This window comes from Pygocentrus nattereri, chromosome 8 (assembly GCF_015220715.1).
Source record: "Pygocentrus nattereri isolate fPygNat1 chromosome 8, fPygNat1.pri, whole genome shotgun sequence".
Lineage (NCBI taxonomy): Eukaryota > Metazoa > Chordata > Actinopteri > Characiformes > Serrasalmidae > Pygocentrus > Pygocentrus nattereri.
The window spans coordinates 11,278,931-11,293,081 of NC_051218.1; the positions used below are offsets into that span (position 1 = coordinate 11,278,931).

Genomic DNA, 14,151 nt, shown 5'->3' on the forward strand with positions numbered 1-14,151 from the left:
ACTAAGGAAATTTGATACTTGCAGCGGAATCAGCCAGTCGCATTTGACATTTAAGGCCTAGCACTAGTAGTCACAGTTCAGTACTATAAACCTTGCACTAGTATTGCATGTTGGCAACAGTATTCCATGTTCATCATGTCTGCCTGTTCTTAGTCTTCCTCAGCGGCTTACAGTTCCTGCACCACAGGGTCTTCAGACCCCTTCAGCTGCAGCTGGCATGCCAGTGCAGTCTAAACTGAGACGCCCGTCAGCTTTGCCCACACCTGTGACCCGTCGGGTGTCTGGCATCCCCATGCTCACGCCCAAAAGCGTGCCTCGTCTTAGCAGATCGTCTCGCACTCCAGAGCCACAGTCAACAGACTCAGCCTTGGAGATGAGTCATGCTAGGTAATGGGCTTTTAAAATGGAACAGTTTCTGGTTTAACATTTTCTGGTTCATTTACTGCTATTGAAGAGTGCAGTTAAACAAACTGAAAAAAAGACGTGCAATTAAACAGACCCATAAAAAGAAAATTCCTGGCACATGCTGTTGTAATGAGCTTGATCTTTTCCCAAGAAGTAATACTAGCATCTTTTTGAAATGTCTAACATTTTACATAGTAGACCTGCTTTATTGAAATGTTCAGTACATGTTAATTGAAATGGTTAATTTATGTTTAGCTAAAAAAGAACACTAAAGATTAACTAAAGCTGTCACTGTTTAGCCCAGGTCAGCTGAAGCAGGGTGAGCAGCAGGGAGTAGTTGAGCAGTCGCTGACCGATGAGGAGCCATGTGCCCCATCTGAGCTTCAGCCCTGCTCCTTGGTTTTTAATCTGGAAGATGATGCTGATAGATCCACGGTGTGTGAGCCAGCAGCAGTGGAGAAGGCCCCTGCGTTGTCTAAAGAGGATCTTGAGCTTCAACAACCCAAACCAAAAGTCAGAATACTTGCAAAGTCTGAGGAAATCCTGCAGAACCACCAGAAGAATAAGCCAGTGACTCAGGAAGTCAGTGAGGTAAAAAATAGAATTTATTGCAACACAAGCATGGGGTTTCTGTATCTGATTGTAGTATGCTCTAAAACCACTGAGCGGTACTCAAGATTGTGTACCTGTGATATTAGGATCATACAACTGATAAACTGATGTATAATTGTGAACATGTTAATGAACTCAGCAGGAGAATTAAAGGAGACTTCCATTGATTTTGTAAAATATCTGTATGATTAAATTTAGTAAACAGTGTCTTTTTGAAGCTGTATGTGTTTTAAAAAGAAACTTACTGAGTCAGAATTGTTTACAGTAGTGGTGATAGAAACCAGATTGATATAGCAGAGTTTACATTTTTTTTTTATGCCTCTAAAAGAAGCTTGACATAATTATACCATGGTTATCAATGTAGTTATCAATATGCTGCCACATACCTTACATTAATTATATATATTTTTAAAAATAAGGTTTCAGCCTGAAATATGTTTGGAAGTGCATGTTTGGCAAATTGGTGTATGCCGGATGTTGTAAATGCCCAAAATAGTCCCCAAAGATGTTTTACCACTATTTTACCAATAGCATCATTACATGTAAAAACTCAAACATGTTGAGTCACTGCACATTTTGGATACTAAATAAATGTGTGTTTGTGCTGTATTCATTGTGACCCTTGGTTTTTAACACCACAATTGCAAAGAAATTTGAGTCTGTAAATTGCTCTTCAATGTAGCATTTCAGATCAAACCACTCTGAATTGGTTTTACATGTTAAACATTTAATTGTGCAGAAATGTTCCTTTAAGATGCCATATTAGGAGGTTATTGGCTTCTGCATCATCAACAGTGTTAAGATTTAATGACGGCGATTTGCTTTTGTCTTCAGGTGCTGCTGGTGGATGCACCTGCTCCTGTTTTGAAACCAGAAGAGAAGGTTCTTATTGATCTCGCCAACACCCCAGACCTGATCAAAACTGTCCCAAATAAGGTGTTTGGGGGCCAGGTGAGAGAGCAGCTATTTTGAGCTTAAATTTACATTATAAAACGTGTTCTTTTTGGTTGTTGTATTGGTGAGACATTTCTCACTGCTTTCTCTGCTGCTTTTAAAATTGTGACAGATTTCTTAATTGTGACCGTTCAGAACTTTTGTTCAAGTAGCAGTGTTTGCTTTAATACTTTGTACCTGCACATGCTTTTCTTTTCCCAGCTGATTGATTTAAGTTCGCCCCTTATAAAGTGGAGTCCTGAAGAAAAGAAGGAAAACGCTGTGAATGAAGCTCCACTTATCAACTTGTCCTTTTGAAGGACCTGTACCATGCTGGCAAAACCAGGACACAGTGTCAGTTAATATAAAGAGAATACGAGACGGCTGATGTGACCATTAAAACTCTAATGATGTACTTTTTATTTGTACGGTTGATTTATATATTGTGATTGTTTTATTAAGGAAGGAAAATGTTCCTGTCTTTTTTTTGTTCGTCTTTGTTTGTTTTCCGCAAAGGTACAAATAAAATGTCTGATCCCTAAATGCTGTGTTGGAGAATTTATATAAAATCTCATTTTTGTATCACTCTGTTCAGTTAGATTGTGCTCAAAACAATTATTTACTGCAGAATGTCCCTGTTTTGTATCACTGGTACCTTGGATCCTTAAAAAGGCTTAAATTAGGATTCAGTAATAATTTAATAAGTCATACAAAATTACTAAAGTGTTCAATTCTAAGATGAAAAAATAGTAATAGTTTAAGATTAAAGTGATTGAGCTGTTAATAAATAATGTCCAGCCAAAAATATCCAGCTGACAGCAGTCTTGTATAGAACTGACCAATGATTAGAGGCCAAAGAACATCAGAACAGAGGAAAAGTGATGTCATTCATACATTCTCAGAGCATATATACATAGCTTGTGTTATCTGTTATGTGATGGAAATGCTGTTTCTCTATAAAGCTATTCTAAAAAGCATTTTTACAAAAAGTGAAAAATTTGATTTCGAAAAGTGCAACAACCGATCTCAAGACAAAGTCTGTACGTTTCTCCATAGTGAGCCATTTCATATCAAACCGCTTATGGTTGTTTACATCTCAAGCACTAAATTATTCAGGAATTTTGAAAAGTTACTGAAATTCCCCTTTAAGCGGTAGGCAGTAAACGGGAGCTTTCAAGAAGGTAATGTTACATCTCCAAAACAGTAGGTGGCAGTAGTGGTGGGAATTACGGCTCTTTTTTGAGAGCCGGTTCTTTTGGCTCGGCTCACTAAAAAGAGCCGGCTCTTTCGGCTCCCAAGTGGCTCCTCAGATTTTTTGTTGCTTAAATTATTAAACTATGTGTAAAATGAATTGCTAACATGAAAACATACATTATATCAAATGTTTATTTATATACTCAACATAGAACAGAGTGCTACAAAAATAAATGATAAAATACAACAAAAGCAAAGACCCATCTCAATTAGACAAAACGTCCAGTCTCTGATTGTGTATATTATTTGCAAATTTGCAACCACGTACAGTGAAACACCACTTCAACAAAACACCACTCCAAGAAAATATAAATTCAAATGTACAAAACAAAAAGAAAAAGCAGAATCCAGGTGACAGTTTTTCCAAGTCTAGTGAAGATTGGAATTCAGGGTCTCAGCTTTGCAGGGTTGATCCTATTTCTCCTTTCTGTTATCATCTGCCCTGTTTTGGAGAAGATTCTCTCTGAGGGGACAGATGTTGCTACAATACACAGTCTACCCTTTCTAGGAGTGAAGCACGTTCTCTGTCATACAGGACTGGGATGATTGTTTGGGAAAGTGTTTTCCTGCTTGGAAATGCATACATTGGATTGAGAGCATGAGTATAGTTTCTGAATCCTTTGTCTTCCACGACAGAAAATGGCTGAAAATCTTGTGCAATCATTTTAGCCAGTTCCTCATCAATTGTCTTTTGTTTAGCTGGGGTCATGGCCTTTTGCAAAAACTGGCTCATAGAGCTCTGGGTTGTAGGTCTAGGTGGTTGTGGTGGTGTAGTGGGTGTAGACATTGTAGGAGCAACACAGTAGACACACTGGCACCTTCATTAATAGCAGGTTCTCTTGCTTGTCTTTTCTCTTCTAATTGCACGGATGGATGAACAGTTGTCATATGCCTGTGCAGGTTGTTTGTGGAGCCTGCTCGATATGAAATTTTAGCTTTGCACAGTCTACACTCTGCCTTTGAGCTGTCTATCACATTAAAATGTGTCCAAACTTTACTACGTTTTCCTCACCGTTCCAGCGTGTAGCCTCGGTCTATGTAAAGCGCAACTTTCTCTCTCTTTCTTGTCTCCGAGCGAACTTTGCAGGAGCCTCTCCCTCTCTCGTGTTCGTGCGCTCACTGTGCGGTGTGTCTGTAGCCTTTCGCGACCGACCCATCACTAGGTGGCAGTAAAGGAATATTTGTAATGTTGGGCTTTATCGTGAGAAGAAGAGTTAAAACAAGCTGAATTAAGTGAAAAGGCACACAAGAAACATTAAAACTCCCAAAACAAGAAAATGTCATTTATTGGTTAATTCAACTTTGTATGTTTTTCTGTGCTCTTCGTACTGAGCGACAGCTAACGAACGTTAGAAATGACAACCCTTGTCCTGGACAATGGTGCTTACACGGCTAAGATCGGATATAGCCACGAGAAAGTCAGGTAAGAGCTTTTCTCTCTATATTGTAAATAACATACATACTAATACATCTCTGGTGAGTTACTTAACATCTGATTCGTGTTTTCTCAGCGTTATTCCAAATTGCCAGTTTCGCTCCAAAACACTGAGGCTAAAAACCTTCACCGCCAATCAACTAGATGAAATCAAAGACCCGTCTGGACTCTTCTACATTCTCCCATTCCAAAAGGTAAGCTAGATACACTGTCCAAAAGTTTGTGCACACCGCTTCTGATATGTGATAAGCTTTAAGTTGGGATGGGTCACCCATCGACCCAACGGCCCATTGACCCTCCAAGTGTGTTCAACTTAAAAGAGAACAAGTTTGATTTGATCAAATTTCACGGTTTATTCTATGACATATAATTAAAAGTACAAACAGGTACAAGTACAAGCAAGAAGAAAAACAAACAAAACAAAAACACAAATTAAGCCCCACTGAACAATGGTGGATATTTTGTGTGTGTTCGTGAGTGATGCTGAGTGTTGTAAGTGTTTGTGGCAGATTTAGATGCCTTGATCACAGACACTGGGGGCTCCCATTTAAAGCAATGAGGCTCAATGCCAGCTCAATGCCATTTTGACGGTCATGATTGCCGAGAGGGTTCCATCCAGAGCCAAGGCATTTCTGGTTTTGTTCTTGTTCAAGCCCACCATGGAAAAAACCCTCTCTGCATCGGCATTCGAGTGTGGGAGAGTTAAAACCAATTTGAGCGATCTATATTCTGATTGGCTCAACGAGAGTACTTTATAATATGCAACCGATGGATTGGCTGAATAGGGTGTGGTAACTGGGTAACTTCTCTGAACAGTGGCTGTGACTCGTTTGTAGACAGGGCGAATTAATTTTTGATTGGATTTTTTTTTTTTTTAGAAAAAAAAAATCAAGAGTGAGAAATGGCATGTGTGGCGTGTGAGCGTGTGAACTCGCTGAGGTGCGTGTGTCACACGCTCAGAGCGTGAGACTTGAGAACAATGTCTATACATAAACCTCAGGTCACCATGTCCACTACCAAGCATAGGTTAGAGGGGTATAAAGCCCACCAGCATTGTGGAGCAGTGGAACAGTGTTCTCTGGAGTGATGGCACCCTATCCAGTACCTTAGAGATGAGCTGGAGTGAACCAGAACTGAATCCAACATCAGTATCAGTATAACCTCACTAATGCCCTTGTTGCTGAATGCAGTCAAATCCTCACAGCAATATTTCAACATGTAGTGTTGCCTTATCAGAAGAGGAAAGGCAATCACTGCCGCAAAGCTCCCTATTAACATCCTTGAATTTGGATGTTAAACATTAGACAAGCAGGTGTCTACAGACATTGGATTTTGATTGAATTTGAAACCCATTTACTTGTGCATTTTTTTTTTTTTTTTTTTTTTGACGACATCACATTTGTTTGTTTCAGGGTTACCTTGTTAACTGGGATGTGCAACGTAAAGTGTGGGATCATCTGTTTGGAAAAGAGATGTTTAAGGTAGTCACAGCTTCCACAAAAATACAGGAAGAGTTGTTGCCATAAATGATGAACAATGAGTGATTACAATGTTTAACTGTGAACGGTTGCAGGTTGACTTTGCTGACACCAGCGTAGTGATAACGGAGCCCTACTTCAACTTTATGTCTATTCAAGAATCTATGAACGAGATTCTGTTTGAAGAGTACCAGTTTCAAGCAGCTCTGAGAATCAATGGTGAGTTCAGCTTTATTGTTCTTTTACAAGCACACACATTATCATCTAAGCCGCTTATCCTTCTCGGCCGTGGGTTCTTCTTTTAGTTCATTATTTATTTTTGATTAGTTCTTTAAAGGTTATTAGTGATGAACAGAGTTGTGTAGAATATCCTAAATCCATATTTAAATAAAAGCCTTACAACCAGATCTAAGTATTTTATAGTGTTGTATAGTACTGTGTAATTATCTATAATATGTTTACCTTCAGATAATATTACTGGAGAGTCTTTTAATGTATCTTTTATTTATCTTTAATACTCATTTAGTATCTATTAATACACTGTACTAATCCAATTATCTGAAATGTTGTGTAAAGGTTCTTATAAGAAAACTCAGAAGTTACCAGTCACAATGCAGTGTAGGTAATGTCATCAATATGATGAAATTAAACACACAAAAGCAATTAGGAACTAAATGTTAATGAGTAAAATGTAATGAGGTAACAAATTGATTTTCTTACTAGTGAACATGATTATAAGTAAAAAATAAAATTTGAATATGCTCACAAAAGTGCAATCAAATGACTGAATGTAACTAGTTATTATCAATCTCTGGTGATGAGGATTGTGGTCAGAGTTTAAGTCACTAACCCTGATCCTACAAACTTAACATTTAATAGGACTCATCATGGTCTTAAACTCATGAACAATTCTGATTCACTGTAGCACCCTGTGCCTTGTTTCAGCTGGATCTCTGAGTGCACACAGATATTTCCAGGAGAACAATTCAGAGTTGTGCTGCATTGTGGTGGATAGTGGCTTCTCCTTCACACATATCGCCCCTTACTGTAGGGGAAGGAAGATGAAGGATGGTATCTGCAGGTCTGACGCTTAATTCATGTCCACACAATTTCATCATTGTCTGTTCGGCTACATCTTTTACATTCTGCTTCTGGCTCCATAGGATAAATGTAGGTGGAAAACTTCTCACCAACCACTTAAAAGAGATCATTTCATACAGGTAAGGATGTTGTCATCTATGGTTGCATAAGAGTAGCCAACAGAGGACTGAATAATATTATCTGAATGAACCAAATGAGTTCTTGTAGGGCCCATATCCTACATACTTTGCTTGATTGCCTTGTTCTTGTAACAGGCATAATTCATTTTTTTCTTGCCCATGTTCCATCCTCTCTTTAATCCTCTTTAACTCTTCTGCATTAAACCAGCTGGTTTCATTACTGTGGCTTTTAACATGTGATATATGTAGATGATCTCAGTTCTCACTGGCTGTTTGTTCCTCACAAAAAATGTGAATTCAGAATGGGATGTTTTTGCAGCTTCTTGTCCATGTATGGACTGGGGAGTGATCAGTATGTTTTGAACCCTTTAAATGCTGCCTCAAACTCAGTATGTCAAGATATGGGTCTTTTAAGAATTACTCTGTAGTGAAGCTGCAACTAAAGGTGATTTAGCAGGTTCATGGAGACGGAGGAACACAGCCTGGTGTGAACGGTTCCTGATGCTTTACGTTTCTCTCAAAGGCAGCTGCATGTGATGGATGAGACACACGTGATCAACCAAGTGAAGGAAGATGTGTGCTATGTGTCGCAGGACTTCTACAACGACATGGAGATCGCTCAGTGAGTATTGTTGTGTTTGCCTGTGTGACACAGCAAATGTCATAGCACAGTTTTGGAACTTGAAACCAGTCAAACAGCTTTGCCACTGGCTGTCGCCTTGTATTTTGTGCAGGTTGAAAGGAGAAGAAAACATGGTGATGAGAGACTATGTACTACCAGATTTTAGCTCCATTAAAAAGGGCTTCTGTAAGGTGTGATATTTAAGCATACAACACATTTTTGATAATTTGGTGTCTTTGCATTACTATTCATCTGTAAAAAGAGAGATAAGTAACTTGACTTTTTTGCTTTTTGTATCATAATTCAGGAAACTGATATTATTCATTCTTCCTGTTCTTGTGTGCTACAGCCTCGAGAGGAGATGAATTTCACAGGGAAGTATAAAACCGGGGAGCAAATCTTGCGGCTCAACAATGAGAGGTTTGCTGTCCCAGAGATGCTTTTTCACCCTTCAGATATTGGCATCCAGGAGATGGGCATACCAGAAGCATTAGTAAACTCAATCAACAAAATGCCTGAAGGTAACAGAACTTTACAGTGGCCATGACAAAAGTCATGCCAAACAGTTTCAGGGAAGCTAAAAGGCTAAAAAGGCTACAGTGAATGTGATGGGTGTCTATGAGGCCCACAAAAAATTGTAATGTTGAAATTTTAAAAATTTAACAATCCTGCATGAGTCTTTATATGTGACAATGATCTTTTCTTCCCATTTGTAGAAATGCAGCCCCACTTCTATAAGAACATCGTCCTGACAGGTGGCAACGCCTTGTTCCCAGGTTTCAGGGATCGTGTGTACAAGGAAGTCCGTGCACTTGCTCCTGCTGAATTCCAGGTTTCTGTAGTACTGCCACAAAAGTAAGTGTACAGTACAGAAAAATTGTGGCTGATGACTTTCTTTCTTTCATTCTTTTTAACCTGGAAATTTTCCTCTTTCCAGTCCAATCTGCTACGCTTGGGAAGGAGGAAAGCTCTTAGCAGAAAACCCAGACTTTGAAGAGATGGTGGTCACACGAGAGGATTATGAAGAAAATGGACATTGCATATACGAGAAGTTTGACATTTAAACTGTGAACAACTCCAGAATTATTTTGTGCATTTTATGTCTCATGTGACATCTGCTGTGACAACGCTCATGTTAGTCTGCAACTGAGAATCTAAATTGTATTTTTTTGTTTTTTGGTACTATTGAATGCCTAAAATGGAATGAGGGGTAATAAACATGATTTCATATATTTTATTTTCATTTTTTCACCATATATGTTTCACCAATGATTTTTGGTGAAAGATGCAGTTTCAAATCTTATCCCCTCCCAGTCCATACAGTAATTTTACACACATTTACACTATTACATATACACATTAGACCTTTTGCACTGCTGTGTATATAAAAAGACAAGAAGCGGCCTTCACTGGCCCTTTAAACAAAAAATGATCTCAAGGAAGAAAATAATAAACTGATCTCTAACTCTTCAGTTCTGGCGCGTGCTGCTCGTTAGTGGCGCCAAAGATTAGTTTCCTCACAGAGTCCGGAGGACAAATCAGCTGCGGTAACTTAAACTACAATTTGCGACACTGATCGCTAAAAAGGTCTAGAATGTAACCTAATTCTGAAAATCGGCAAGTTCTAGAGGTCTTTTAGCAATTAGTTCAGCCGTATCAAGTCAACTATTCGTAATGTCATGAAGGTTAGCTGGTTAGACCCGCTAACTAGTTAGCTAACCTGGCTAGCGTTGGTAAGCGTTAGCTACCGTTCTAGCATTAACCAGCTATCGTTAGCAGCTACCACTAAAACAATCATTACTCAGAGCTAGTACAGCGTGTTATTACATATAAACATGGGGTTGCTGTGTGGGCTAAATACGCTTTATAAGCTAATAATTTTTAAGAGTAAGATTAACCTTTTAGCAAAGAATGATGTAACGTTATATATATATATATATATATATATATACACACACACACACACACACACACACACACACACACAGAGGAAAACTTTTTTGCACAGGTAGTCCAACTCCTGCAGGATAGCTCATCAGTAAGTGCCATTGCCAGAAAGTTTGCTGTGTCTCCCAGCACAGTCTTAAGGGTATGGAGGAGATTCCAGGGGACAGGTAGTTACTCTAGGAGAGCGGGACAAGGCTGTTGAAGGTCCTTAATCCCTCAGCAGGACCGGTATCTGCTCCTTTGTGCAAGGAGGAACAGCATGAGCACTGCCAGAAACAGTCTTCATGAGGGTGACCTGAGGGCCTACATCCTGTAGTGGGCTCACTGTGCTCACTGCCCAGCACCATAGAGCTCGATTGGCATTTGCCATAGAATACTGGAATTGGAAACCGCCACTGGGGCCCTGTGCTTTTCACAGATGAGAGCAAGTTTCACCCGAGCACATGTGACAGGGTCTGGAGGCGACATGGAGAACATTATGCCACCTGCAACATTATTCATCATGACCGGTTTGGTCATGGGTCAGTGATGGTCTGGGGAGACATATCCCTGGAGGAACGCACAGATCTCTACAGGCTAGACAACGGCACCCTGACTGCTATTAGGTATCGAGATGAAATCCTTATACCCATTGTCAGACCCTACGCTGTGCAGTGGGTCCTTGGTTTCTCCAGGTGCACGACGGTGCCTGGTCTCATGTGGCGAGAGTGTACAGGCAGTTCTTGGAGGATGAAGGAATTGATACCATTGACTGGTCCCCACACTTGCCTGACTTAAATCCAGTAGAACACCTCTGGGACATTATGTTTTCGGTCCATCCGACACCGCCAGGTTGCACTTCAGACTGTCCAGGAGGCTCAGTGATACCCTGGTCCAGATCTGGGAGGAGATCCCACAGGACACCATCTGTTGTCTCATTAGGAACATGCCAAGACGTTGTCAGGCATGCATACAAGCACATAGAGGCCATACAAACTACTGAGTACCATTTTGAGTTGCTGCAATGGACTAGCCTGCTGCATAATTTTTTCGCTTTGATTTTGTGTCTTTGAACTCAACCCTCTGTAGGGTGATAATATTCATTTCCATCAAACGATGTGGCATCCTTTCATTCCTAACACATTACCCAGTTCATATCAGGAAATGTATTCTGCATGATTTTTTCCCCATTGATGTGTTTTCAAAGTGTTCCTTTAATGATTTTGAGCAGTGTATATATAACAACCTGTCATTTTTCTTGTTTAGAAAAATGGCATCATCAGGGAGGAAACAAACCAAGAAGACCAAACCAACAGAAGATGCCACAGATTTACAGGCTTTTGACTTCAATATAGAGGAGGAAAAGAAAGGCCTTAGCGGTTCTGATGATGAAGCTAGAGAAGGTGTTGTCTGTCTTTCTGTCTGTGTATCTCTTAATCTCTCAGTTAATCTGTTTATTTAAACTTGAACATTATGAGATGTTTTTATGACTGGATAATATTTACATTTCTGTTGGTAAACTGCACTAAATTTAACATATTAACTGTATTAATTCCAAACATATGAATGCTTTGGTAGAAACTCCAATTGTTGACAAGCTTGGCAAGAAGAGATCTGCAAGTTCATTTGAGGAAAATGACCTGGGTGTAGGTGTAGGGTGAGTTTGATGTTTACCATGTAAGTGGTATAACTAGGCTTTTGAGTATAGTATTGGCTGATGCACGGATATGCTTGTTTTTACAGCAATGAAGTTCAGACAATGTTGGAAAAGTTTGGAGGTGGGGGAGTTTCACTTATGAACCACAAACAGAGATCTTGCTTTCTGTCACTTTACACTGCAAAAATGCTATCTTGGCAAGTAAAATGATCTTAAATCTAGTCAGTGCATCGGTCTCATGTTCAGATTATTATAAGCTTACTATAAGATTGTTTAACTTTTTCTATGTTTATTACATGTATTAAGAGATTTTAGTCCAAGTCAAATTATCTCACTACGTTGGCAGATAATTTTGCTCGTTTTAGGCATGTTTCTTCCAAAAAGCCCATTTACCGGTCAGTATAGCTTACAACATTCAATGTGAGACATTTTAGATTTATTAACTAGATTTAAGATAATTTCACTCATCAAGAAACCATTTTTTTGCAGTGTCAGCAGCTGTTTTTTTTTATTGATTTTCTCAATGTTGCATGCTTCAATGCTGGTGCAGCTGACATTAGCAAGGCAATGCAGGCAAAGAGGAAACGCCTTGAGGCTTTCACCAAAAGTTCCTTGAAAGGCAGCAACCAGAAAATAGAACAGTTGTGGAAAACCCAACATAATCAGAGGTAAGTCCTCAGGTCCTCAGCCTTCAGCAGTTCCAACAATAAGAAGATTATTGAGGTTTACACGTGCTTCAATAATTTTAATTGAACTGCAGTTACCTTTTAAGTTAATACCAGTTAATATTTCAAATTCAAGTGTAAAAATTGTAACTATTTTCATTTATCTCTGCTCCCCCCAATACAGACAGAAGCTGACACAGGAGTACTCTCAGCAGGTGTTCTCAGTGCTCCAGCAGTGGGAGACTGATGTTCAGAAGTCTGAGGAACAAGAGGAGAAACTGAACGTGAGTGCTGCTGAATATGAATTAAAAGCCCATTATATTAATAACAAAGTAGATGAGTGTTAACATTGTTTCCTCTGAGTTTGTTCAGTAATTTTTATTTGTAAATAAAAATTGTAGTTTCTGAGTAAAAGGTTCTACTGCTGTTATAAATTTCAGTAAGTCTTGGTTCCTGAATGTGATGTGGAACTACCCATTGTATAAATTTAACCAGTCACTGTTATCTTTGCAGAATTTGTTTCGACAGCAGCAGAAGCTCTTCCAGCAAGCCCGAGTGGTGCAGAGCCAAAAACTGAAAACCATAAAAGAGCTGTATGAGCAGTTTGTCAAGGTTAGAAACTGAGCGCCCTTACTTCATATGAATTTTGAACATTTGAACGCTAAAGAGCCTTATTATTATTATATAACTCATATATAAACTCATCAAGCACTTTATTAGGAACCCCACCTTGTATCTCATTCATTGTCCATTTTATCAGCTCCATTTACCATTTAGGGGTATGTTGAAGTTCTACATTTACAGACTGTAGTCCATCTGTTTCTCTGCTTACTTTATTAGCCCATTTTTCACTCTGTTCTTCAGTGGTCATGATCCCCACAGGACCACCACAGAGCAGGTAATATTTGGGTCATGGATCATTCTCAGCACTGCAGTGGTCCTCAACACATAATAGCGTGTGTTGTGCTGGTACGAGTGGATCAGACACAGCAGTACTGGTGGAGTTTTTAAACATCTGTGCCACTACAGGACTGAGAATAGTCCACCAGCTAAAATATTCAGAGTAGAGGGTGACTAACACAAAATGTGTTATGTGACTTACATTTGCAAGGTGGACCAACAAGGTAGGAGTGTCTGAGTGGACAGTGATTGGACAGTGTTTAAAAACAGCAGCACTGCTGTATCTGATCCACTTGTATCTAAGCAACACAAACTAACACACCACCACTTCAATAATACGTGGTTTCTGGTGGTTCAATTGGGGTCTTGAATGGGTGAACAGGGTAAAAGAGGACTTATAAAGTATGCAGAGTGGGATTTAATGTCTGTCTTAAAAACAGAAACATGGTTGAGTATGAACTCGAATTATTTTTTACTGTAATTTTCAGATATTTCTTACTCTGTGCTGCATTCAGACTGGCAGTTTCTGTTTTTAAACTTTGTCTTTGTCACTCGGGGTATGACGTCCTCTTTCATTCCCCCTCAAATTGAGCCCTGGCTTTTTTCCCTACAGAACATGGAGGAGATGGAGAAGAGCCACGAGGTTTTCCTTCAGGGAGCACAGATGGAGCTGAAAAAGGAGATGGCCCTGCTACAGAAAAAGATAATGATGGACACAGTGAGTGCATGCATAAAGATTCATGTATTTCTCAGGCTGTCTTTGCACACATTTGCTTGCTGAAAATGCCATTTCATCACGAGTTTTGTTCTGTACATTTTTCATTAGCAACAACAGGAGATGGCCACAGTGCGGAAGTCCCTCCAGTCCATGCTCTTTTGAAGTGTGCCGATGTATCAGGGTTAGTTTCAAGACCTGAAGTACCTTCAATGCTCATGTTGTCCTTCAGAATTCATGTTATTATTGAACTGGGAAGAATTCTTGTAACCTAGCAATGCAAGATCTCGTTCAAGTTTATTATTTTACTCCTAACAAACACATGTTCT

At 39.4% G+C, this 14,151-nt stretch overlaps 3 protein-coding genes across 3 annotated transcripts in view; all 3 read left to right on the plus strand.

The window, feature by feature from the left end:
- The window catches only part of LOC108419124 (plasma membrane calcium-transporting ATPase 1-like), a 39,991-nt gene extending 37,498 nt beyond the window's left edge, over nucleotides 1-2,493 (plus strand). The window contains exons 30-33 of the mRNA XM_017690241.2: nucleotides 154-387; nucleotides 705-996; nucleotides 1,852-1,968; nucleotides 2,173-2,493. Of these exons, the coding sequence (XP_017545730.2) occupies nucleotides 154-387; nucleotides 705-996; nucleotides 1,852-1,968; nucleotides 2,173-2,268 (739 nt within the window). The 3' untranslated portion in view covers nucleotides 2,269-2,493. The remainder of the gene's footprint in view (nucleotides 1-153; nucleotides 388-704; nucleotides 997-1,851; nucleotides 1,969-2,172) is intronic.
- A 1,861-nt stretch (nucleotides 2,494-4,354) lies between these two features.
- actr6 (actin related protein 6) lies at nucleotides 4,355-9,191 on the plus strand. The gene is made up of 11 exons (XM_017689677.2): nucleotides 4,355-4,627; nucleotides 4,716-4,833; nucleotides 6,052-6,120; nucleotides 6,213-6,336; nucleotides 7,063-7,198; nucleotides 7,281-7,337; nucleotides 7,861-7,959; nucleotides 8,072-8,150; nucleotides 8,309-8,480; nucleotides 8,676-8,814; nucleotides 8,897-9,191. Exons 1-11 carry the CDS (start codon nucleotides 4,560-4,562, stop codon nucleotides 9,021-9,023), a joined length of 1,188 nt encoding a protein of 395 aa, XP_017545166.1. The 5' UTR covers nucleotides 4,355-4,559; the 3' UTR covers nucleotides 9,024-9,191.
- Nucleotides 9,192-11,099: 1,908 nt separating this feature from the next.
- On the plus strand, nucleotides 11,100-13,987 carry sycp3 (synaptonemal complex protein 3). The gene is made up of 8 exons (XM_017689670.2): nucleotides 11,100-11,288; nucleotides 11,464-11,542; nucleotides 11,629-11,663; nucleotides 12,093-12,210; nucleotides 12,392-12,491; nucleotides 12,721-12,819; nucleotides 13,721-13,825; nucleotides 13,934-13,987. The coding sequence occupies exons 1-8, from the start codon at nucleotides 11,156-11,158 to the stop codon at nucleotides 13,985-13,987; spliced, it is 723 nt and encodes a 240-aa protein (XP_017545159.1). The 5' UTR covers nucleotides 11,100-11,155.
- The last annotated feature ends 164 nt before the right edge of the window (nucleotides 13,988-14,151 follow it).